Source organism: Adelges cooleyi, unplaced genomic scaffold (assembly GCF_023614345.1).
Source record: "Adelges cooleyi isolate 19-005CV unplaced genomic scaffold, UGA_ACOO_1.1 ACOO_flye_CR_arks_rails_tigmint_CR_PRNA_9, whole genome shotgun sequence".
Taxonomy (NCBI): Eukaryota; Metazoa; Arthropoda; class Insecta; order Hemiptera; family Adelgidae; genus Adelges; species Adelges cooleyi.
In genome coordinates, this window is record NW_026096579.1 from 5826757 (window position 1) to 5837201 (window position 10445).

General features: G+C 27.1%; 1 protein-coding gene and 1 long non-coding RNA gene across 2 annotated transcripts; both read right to left on the reverse strand.

Annotated features, from left to right (window-relative positions):
• Nucleotides 1-3519: 3519 nt before the first annotated feature.
• LOC126847127 (kelch-like protein 10) lies at nucleotides 3520-6936 on the reverse strand. Its single transcript, XM_050587205.1, has 8 exons — nucleotides 6861-6936; nucleotides 6686-6794; nucleotides 6131-6284; nucleotides 5905-5999; nucleotides 5365-5617; nucleotides 5106-5252; nucleotides 4170-4413; nucleotides 3520-3852 (listed from the first exon to the last, which is right to left on the reverse strand). Coding segments are annotated over exons 4-8 (867 nt in total). The 5' UTR covers nucleotides 5907-5999; nucleotides 6131-6284; nucleotides 6686-6794; nucleotides 6861-6936; the 3' UTR covers nucleotides 3520-3631.
• A 46-nt stretch (nucleotides 6937-6982) lies between these two features.
• Nucleotides 6983-8806, reverse strand: LOC126847136 (uncharacterized). Its single transcript, XR_007686983.1, has 4 exons — nucleotides 8694-8806; nucleotides 8079-8186; nucleotides 7117-7348; nucleotides 6983-7032 (listed from the first exon to the last, which is right to left on the reverse strand). It is a non-coding gene; the product is annotated as an uncharacterized LOC126847136 (long non-coding RNA).
• Nucleotides 8807-10445: the final 1639 nt, after the last annotated feature.

Below are 10445 nucleotides of genomic sequence, written 5' to 3' on the forward strand. Positions count from 1 at the left end.
TGTATAGTGTACATGTAAAATTGGTTTTGTATTAATTTCAACGGAAAAATCATTTTCAAGGACACAAAATACTGTGGCAACTTGAAAACGACAAAAAGCATAACGTTATAAAAATTATTGGTAGTAAATCGATAAAAAAAAAAAAAAAAATGTTTTACAGTGAAATATTTTCGTATTCGAAAAAATTGTACAAATAAGAACAATTACAACAACAACAACAACTGCGAAAAACACAAAAACTATTTCGTTTTAACAGCAAGTGAATAGATTTTCAATTTAATCTTATAAAAAATATGTTTATATTTCATATTGTAAATTAATAAAAAATTAAGAAATCGAAATATTTATAGCAGTATGGTACATTGCAAAATCCCAAAATGTTACCAAAAAAAAATATGTTATTTTAATAAAAATAAATGTAATAAGTTTTTTTTTTTAAATAATGTAACTGTTAAAAAATAATCATTACAACCAATTAAACAATATTGGCCATTGATAAGTCTGAAAACTTATATTTTATAATTATTAACACGTTTCTAAATCCAAAGAAACGATGGAAATGATTTTAAAACCCACATCATGTATTCTTTTATTAAACTACCTTTTTTACCGATAATTAATTATCATAATTTACAATAAATTGCCAAAAAATAAATAATTATGTTTACTACTGCTATTAAAACGGTTACGTCATTTAGACTTTGTCAAAAATTGAAAACAACCGAGCGCTTCTTAAACGTCTAAAAATGTAGTAAATAAGTAGAAAAATAATGTGCGCGAGTATTGTTCAAATTTTCTAAAAAAAAAGTTTTTATACTCAAGGGGATTGCATGCGGTATGTTTTTAAGGAGGTTTAAAAATAGAAAATCGACTTTTTAAGGATCACATTTTTCTCCGAACAGGTTTAGTTTACCTTAAAATGCTCATTGAAAAAAAAAACAACCCATTTGAAATTATACGCCAAACACAAAACGCCATTACCATTTAAATATTAAAAATAATATCATTGAAACGGAGTTACATAATTATGTTACACATTTTAACAATGTCGAGAAATCTTTAGTAAGATTATGAATAATATAGTTTTTACTATTTTGTTTATGGCGAGGTTAATATTGTTTTTAACAAGGAATCGATTTACATTTCATAAGAAATAGTTAGGCGATTGAATTTAAAGACTAGACAGCATCACTTGTGCCGTTTTAATACTCTATTAAAAAATAATAGAACTTAAGTGTCACAAACTAGTAAATGTGATCGAAGAGCCGTTCGATTTAATAGTAAATAAACTAATATTTTATTACAAATATATTAATTGAACATTTGAGTTTCTTAATGACAGGATAAATTTGATGGAATAGACAAGAGATTACTTTGGGCATGCTGAAAGTGATGGTTTAGTCGTTAAGGGAAATAAACTAATGTCCAACATATTAGTTATTACTTAGAATTATAAGGATATGATATAATAAAAATGGTGTTGTAGACGTCGGTTTTTATAAACAAATATTATAACCCGTCAACTATAACTTGAGCTGTACATTATGTAACACAATATTTTAGTTAGTGGACCGCAAAAGTGTTGTTCTACTTGTGGCATCAACAGAAATGTCAAGCTATGGTATCCTTATAAATAATTGTTATGTAATAATCGTAGGCTGACCTCAGAGATTGTGTAAAATACGTTTCTGTTGTGCCAAAATATTAAAAACAAATTATGTGAATTTAGTAAATTAGCATCATAAGGAGCGGATAAATCGGCTGTGATGGACAGGTAGGTTAAAATATTGCGGCGACATGCTGTTTCGTTAAATTAGATAAAGATACTTCAGTGATAATTTCCAGGTCTAACGATAATACCGTTTGCCTTCGTGGACACCAGAAGTAGTAGCAACAGTCCTATTCAAGTGCTACACAATATATTTATAACATTTTTCAAATACTTAAATGTATTCATATTTGATTGCTTTCTGCTTGTTTAAGCGTTGTGTAATTAATTGTAGTTAGCCAAAAACAGTATTACTAGTAAGTTTTTGTAATTGGCTATCAAACATTCACGATGCAACCTTTTAAACAGTAAAAATATAAATTTAAAGTTTCAAAAATTAATGATTTATGATCTATAAGACACATAGTCTACTTCTATGGACCAAAGAAAAAAAATATTGTAATATTGGAAACTGTTTAGCCTAAATGTAAAACTGAGAATTTAATCCATCAAAATCAGTTATATCAATTTTACAATGATGATTTTTTTTCTTTTTGAGTTTGGACCAATAAATGTTTTATTTAACTATTGGACTGACTAATGTAGCTAGTTTAGTTTCAAACTTGTGTACTTTTTTTTAGATAGTACTACCAATATACATTGATAAACCAAAATAATATCATTAACTCTTTCCCACTATAAGGGAAATTTTTTTTTTATATTTATTAAGATTCAGGGGTATTTTAAAGACTAATGGTGGGTTTAAAATTTAAATAACCACTTAAATTTTAATCAACCAACAAAATACTACAAATTAAACATGTATAATGGATATTTATTATGTATTTATATTCACTGCAAAGTATTAACCAATTTTGTTTTTTTTTTTTTAAATAGGTTTTTTAATTTCATGGTAAATTATATTTACATTTTTATAATATGTCAATATTAAATGTTTTCAATCATGCATCATTAAGACAAATTATGAGATCATAGTCCCGTAATATATTTGATGACCCAAAACAATAACAATACAAAATAAAATAGATTAAATTAATTGAAATAAAATGTAATTTAATACGTTTAAAAAAGTTTTAAATAAAAATATATTATTTGCCCCTTAATATAGGCAACGCAGTATACAGCTCAGCAGATTACCGCATTTCAGTACATGATATAGGCAACCGAACATACAGTTCAGCAGTTCAGTAAAATGGACCGACCCCAACTAAAATTAAAGACTAGTCGATGGTAAAATAAGAATGTAGTTAAGAAGTGTACCGAGTAATGAGACTTGTTCAAAGAGCTAAAATTGTCCTTACCGTGAAAAAAAATATTATGAATAATATAGTTTTTACTATGTTGTTTACATAACAATTGACAAGGTTTAATTATTTTAACAAGGAATCGATTCACATTTCAAAAGTTAAAAACAATGAAGATCTTAGATACTAATTTCCTGGCCTAACGATAATTTGCTTTTGTGGACACTTAAAGTCATAGCAACAGTGCTATTCAAGTACCAAGTACGACACGACATATTTATTACATTTAAAAAAATTTTACATTTCAAACACTGATGCAAACCTTAAAACAGTGAAAAAATAAATTTAAAATTTCATAAATTAACGATTTATGATCTATAAGACACAAAGTATTTATCTTTGGACCAAAGTAAAAAATATATTGTCCTATTCAACATTGTTTAGCCTTAAAGCCAACTGAGAATTTAATCCATCAAAATCAGTTATATTAATTTTACAATGATGTTTCTATTTCTCTTTGAGTTTGGAGCAAAAAACAAATTAAACTTGTATAATGTTCATTAAATATATATTTATATTCACTGCACAGTATTAATCAGTTTTGATTATCTTTTAAAAAAATATTTTTTCAATTTCATAGTATATAATATTAAAATTTTTATGATATGTCAATATTAAATGTTTTCAATCTCGCATCATTAAGACAAATTATGTGATCATAATCACTTAATATACTTGATGACTCAATCTCTTGACATATGTTTTTTCCAGCAATATATCTTTCACAAAAGACTCCCTTGGGTTTTTCATCATTTTTTGTGTACCACCAAGCAGTATTCTTTCCCACAACAAAAAAATTGTTTTTAATAGTAACGGCATCTGCATTAAAAAATAAAGTGTTATGAATAAATCATATGCACGAGTTAAATCTTTCATAGTATTAGTTTCATCATTTTTGGAATTATTTACGTTGTCATTATTTATACTGACGATTTTAACCAATTGCTGTGTCAAAGCGATAGTCACCGTACTACAGTATTGTCACAAGAGTAAAACGTTTACAATTGCTCTAAGACTGCAATAGGATTGAAACGTCAGATAGCCAATGACAACATGGCTAGATCCGAATATGATAATAATAATATGTTATATATTCCGATAATATTTCTCAAACATAATTATTACTATTCACTCACTTGCAAAATATTTTGCGTTGATCATATCGGGTAGAGTATCCCATTTTGAATCATTTATGTTCATTTTGTAAGCACCTTCAGGTGTTCCATGACCGCCAAATATATAAAAATCGTTTCCTCTGCTTGTAATGCCCATTGTTGTAGCGGTAGCTGTAGGCATAAGATTACACATAGTCCAACATTTTTCTCGTAGATTATAGCAGTATACACTACTTAAAAGGTCTTCACCGTCATTTCCACCAAACTTCATAGAAAAAAAAATCAATTGCATTACATGTACAACGTAAAATCATTTACAATTTTTTTTTTTAAGTTTGGCAGCTTTTGTTATTGGTTAAATGGATAAAGTTTTATTTGTGTAGCAGAAAACACTGTCCATTAGTAGACAATAATAAATAATAATGTTCTATATTTGCATAATTTGAAATAAATATTAATTATTTTCTCTGCTTGTTATGTCTATTAAAGCAGTAGCTGCTCATATCACGTTTAACAGTCCACCGTTTTTCTTGCAAATTATCGCACTCTATACTACTTAATAGTACATTGATATCTAAAAGTCTACCAAACTTTATAGGATAAAAAATAAATTACATGAAATATATAACATTTAAACTACACTTTTTTTAGGTTTTGTTGTTATGGTTATTAGCTTGTAAGGTTGTTGGATAGTTTTGTTTGGGTAAAAAGGATACTGGTACTATTGCTACGATTGAAAACCTCGTGTTTAATTTAATTAATAAATATAAGATCAATTTAGCCTAACCTCAGATTTCATATGTCACCTAAGTAAAACACTGCGCTACATGTTAATATAACATAAATAATGTATACAAAACCATAAGCCTATTCAAATTGTCACTTACTAAAACCTATAGATTAAACTATTACTGTCTATACCTGTATACAACACATTAAATATAATTTCATACTTACAACATATAAACGAGAGTTGTGAATTACTGAACTGCAGAAACTCCGAGCGGTTGGCAATGGCTCTTCTATTACAGTCCATTCCTTCGAATATGTGTCATAATATTCTATTGAATCTAATGTTTCTCCTAAAGTATCTTCACCTCCTACCTATGCGGAATAAAGCGTAAAAAGACACATATTAAATATATATTTTTAATATGTTACATGTATTTTTTGACTCAGATATATTGTTTTACGATTAACCTAAATTGATACACACCACATATATATATTTTCCTTTAGTGCAAACAGAAAAATATAACCGTGATCTATGCAAAGGCGTTGTAGGTATCCACATTTTTGATGTAGAAGTAAGTTCAAGTTCATCAACACAATTTCTCCATTTTCCTAATTCATCATAACCTCCAATTGCAAGTAGTATTCCAGTTTCCGAAACGACAAAAGTTGCATCACGACGAGGTAGACAAAAAAATGAATAATTACATGATTTCCAATTAAGATCATTTTCACACCTAAAATCCATATACATTACATAAGAATCATCATCATCGGATTGACCTTTAATTGCGAAAATAGTCTGAAGCAAATTATTAAATATTTTATTTTCTACAAATGTAAAAAGTTCTCTAGATATATCCCATACAGCAAAAATATATTTAAGAAATATTGAAACATATGTTTTATTTGTGTTTGATACCTGCTTAAAAAAATTAAAAATAGCAAATTAGTGCAATATTAAAAAATATTTTTTTACTATATGGCATGCTATTAATAAGGTAAGTAAAACAAATGTACATACATTTGGTATAAAATGAGGAGGTGTCCTCTTTGCTGCTTTTCTAATATTTTCGTCAACCTTGTCAAATCATTTTTTATACATTATATCATTCAAGCCTTGAAAGAATAAAACAAAATTTAACAGTGTTATGCAACAGGAAAATAATTTCAAAAGTAAATTATAGAAGACTCAATATCTATACATTATATTATATTAAAGTGGGATTGGAATCAGTGTAAGTACTTACATTTAATTTCAATTTTTAGTAAAGGTTCATCACATATTCGTTTGAAATTTTTTTCCAAAATTAAAGGTAACCTCAAATAATTTAGTAAATTTGATAAATGTCTACTTCGTTTCTCTATATCATGTTTTATCCATCCCATAATAAAATCAAAGATCTATAATAAATATTAACATCTTATGTGTAAAATCATACATAATTTATTAAATAAATCATTATTTAGTACTATAACCTAGTAAGAAAATAGGTGCGAGTAATTATAACAGACTAATACTGATTAAAGTAATAAGAACTAAAAAGAGTAATCAAATTATTAAAATACTGGTTTTACAAAAATGTCTAATAAACTTTGCTGCTATTTCTCTATATTTCCCAATTAAATTCCTCACAAAAATAATGATTCCATTTTTTGACATAAATGTCAAAAGGATTTTTTCTGACTTTTTCAACTTTTTAAAAAAACTTTAGATAAACATTATTTGTTAGGAGTGTAAGTATATCATAAATGCATTTAAAAGAAATCAAAATAAATTGTATTTTTTCATTTTGCTAAAATACCTTTTCTTCAGATTTAACCATCAAATGATCGTTTGATATGAGCTTAACAATATCTTCCAAATTGAATTCATATAATTGTACTATTTGCGATTCAGTTTCCAGAATTGTACTAGGAATAAAACATTTAGTATAGTTTAAAATGTTCTCAAAACTAATTCCAATCTAAAACACATACTTGAAATTTTCTAAACAATACAAGAAACAATAATTGTACAGCCCTTTTTGTGATATAGATTCAGCAAATCTCATAAAATTGAAACAATTAGTGATATTTATGTTTTTTTAACATATCTAACAAAATCCTTAGTATAGTTAAATTGAAAGTAGTCAGAAGCTCTCACTAGTTTCTAAAATACAAATAAAATTTAAAATTATTACAATAAATGTGTTTATAGATAATAATTTGGTATCCGTTTTGTATATAATATTACCTCAAGATTATTTTCCTGGATATCCATCTGAAACGTATATGCACAAGTTACAATTGACTTCAAAATACCAGACTCGATGTCTTTAATAGGTATACTAATTTTTTTGGTCTCCTTGAAGCCACCATTGAACATTGCTAATAGCATAGGGCTTGCGGATGCTAAAATTGCTTTATGTGCTGAAATTTGAACGCCATCATCACATATCAACGTTACATCGCATAAGGTTTGCTCTCTGTAAAAAATGTATCTTTATTAATAATAAATGTATAATAAAAAAAACATATATAACGGTATAAAAATGGCTTAAAACATAAAAATTTATTAAAAACTACAAATAATAAAGTGAAATTTTGACAAGTTAATTTGTTTTAGCCAATGTATTTATTTTCGATAATTATTAGTTGATCATGTACATGAAGAATCCGAAACAACTAATAAAAACATATGTTAAAAGCTGGACAAAAATATTCTAAATAACAAAAGTATATAATAAAATATAGTTTGTAAAAATTCCACATAATAAGCAAACAAATATACTGCTATTTAAAGAATACAAACAAATAGGATAATTTTATGAAATCTTTTATTTTTTTAATAATTTATAGAACTAAAGCTATGCTAAAATTAACAAAAGTTTAAAATTATAGAAATACATAGGTTAGCATCTAAGAACTAAAAAATTATTCTAGGTGTATAACTAATGTTTTTTTAACAGTTGTTTATTTTATAAATATTTTTTGTGTCACCTGAAAAATTAGGTTTCAACACATTTAGGGTGATTATTTAGTGCCAGCAATGTATACTAGAATTTTAAAAACAATCAGTACATAACACTATAACAATATTAGAAAATATTGTTATTACTCCTTAATTCTTTTAAAAAAAGGTTTTGAACACAATTCACAAAATAAAATAATCATTTTAGAATCAAGCTTATAATTATGTCATAAAACATAACTTACTGGAAGAACCCGTATAAGATTCGAAAATGTTCATACATAAGGCTCAAAGTTTTGATTGGTATGTTATGTGGAGAGTACTTTGGAAACATGTTGAACAATTGTGTTTGTCTACAAATAAAATATAACATGCTTTGTAATAAATTTTCAAAATAAAGCCAATTGGAAAGTGACATATTTTGTTTCGGTCTATCTAACACAATATTTATAGCAATTTAGACGTATTTTAGTTCTAACGGTACACAGTTCGATGTAATATCTACTGATATGATAAGGAATCTGTAAATAAATTTGAATGCTTCATTATCTAAAAGACGACCTAACAACTTATTTCATTTGATTTTGTCTAAAATGTGATTCTTTGGTGATATTTTATTTTATAATTGAATACTGGACATTTTTAAGTTCAAAATTATATAAAATGATCATGTCGTCCCTGGAAAAGATTTCAAGGTATTCAAATATGTTTTAAGATTCCTCATCACATCAGCAGATCGATCAGTACGCAGGAACACAAATATACCTAAATTCCTAAACTGAGAGTTAGACGGACTAAGAAAGGAAAATATGTCCCATCACAATCAAAAATAAAAACTATTTAACAAAATAATAACATACCGTTTAGTAGAAACTAGACACGATAGAGGTTTAACAAAGCAAAAAAACAGAAAACCCAATAAACCGTAGGCGATTCAATTTTTTAAAGGTAAAATTTTCAAATTAGAATGAACAAGTGGATGACGTTATCAATAGATATCTTATCCGTTAATGATAAGGCCAACTATTCTGTTATCTATATAATCCCGCTTGAATTACGCGCGTTTCAAATTGTTATTTCTATTTAACTAAAAATGTCTTTCGAGTCTATAATAAAACGAATGAATAAATATGTTTTTTGTGAAATTGATATGTTAAAGTCGGACTTCTAGTAAAAATAAAATATTATAACAAGAACAAACATAATAGGTATGGAAAATGCAATTGAATGGGTCAATTTGTTTTCCTCGATATCAAAATTCAAATACAAATTGAATTGTCAGTTTTGAATTCACTGGATCACTGGATTTTGTTGAGAGCATAATTGTTCAAATTGATGTATAAATAAAAGTAATGATTTTGATTTATCCGTCGCTAAGCAAGTTATTAAACATTTATGACGACCAAAAATTGTAACTGTTTTTACATTATTATTATTATTCGGCTGAAAAAAATATACTATAAAAAAAAAAAGAATTGTCATTGTGACGAATGATATGCCCAATAAGTTTGATTTTCCTTTCTATTATGTAAATCATTAGAATTATGTTCTCTCCTATTTCATCTAGAACTCTTTCATTTGATTTCCGTTCCATCCAATTGGTCTTAATCATCTTCCTCCACAACCACATCTCCATTGCTTGCAGATTGTTTTTTATCTTTTTGCGTCATTGTCCACGTCTCACATCCATAACATAATATACTCCATACAAAAGTTCTAATAAACTTTTTACGAGTTTCAAGCTTGAGGTGCTTATTACTAAGTATATTATACTTCTTAAGGAAAGCTTGTTTGGCGAGAGCTATTCTTCTCTTTATGTCCGCTGTTGATTGGCTTCTATTCGTAATTAAGCTTCCCAGATAGCAAAACTCATTAACTTGCTGTATCGGATTGTTCCTTAGATTGATATGTACCTCATCATTGTTATTTATCTTACTTATCAACATTGTTTTTGTTTTCTGTTCATTAATCTTCAGATGGTACTTATCAAATATATCTGCCAAGGTGTTGAGCATTTTATTCATATCATTTTGAGATTCAGCTAGCAATACAATGTCATCTGCAAATCGTATGCTGTGAACCCTTCGTCCATTGATCTTTATTCCTCCAGTCTTACTTTTCAGTTCATTTATTGACGCTTCAATGAAGATATTAAATAAATATGGTGATAGTGGACATCCTTGCCTGACTCCTTTTCTAATTTTAGCTTGTTTTGTTTTTCCATTTATATCAATTATAGTTGTCTGAGCTTTGTATAGTTTTAAAATAAGTCTTCTATCTCTCCAATCAATTCCATTATCTTTCAACGTTCTAAATAAACACTTCCAATTCACTTTATCGAACGCCTTCTCTAGATCTATGAAAGTGGCATATGTATACATCTATTCTTCTATCAAGAATTTGACGTAGTGCTAGTATCGCTTCTCTTGTCCCTCTTTCATTCCTAAAACCAAATTGATCTTCTCCTATTTGGTTTTCGATTATATTCTTTAACCTATGTTTTATGACATATAGGAGTATTTTTGATGCATGGGATAAAATAGAAATTGTCCTGTAGTTAGAACAGTCATTTGCATTTCCTTTTTTAGGTCATGCATGTCAAATTATATTAT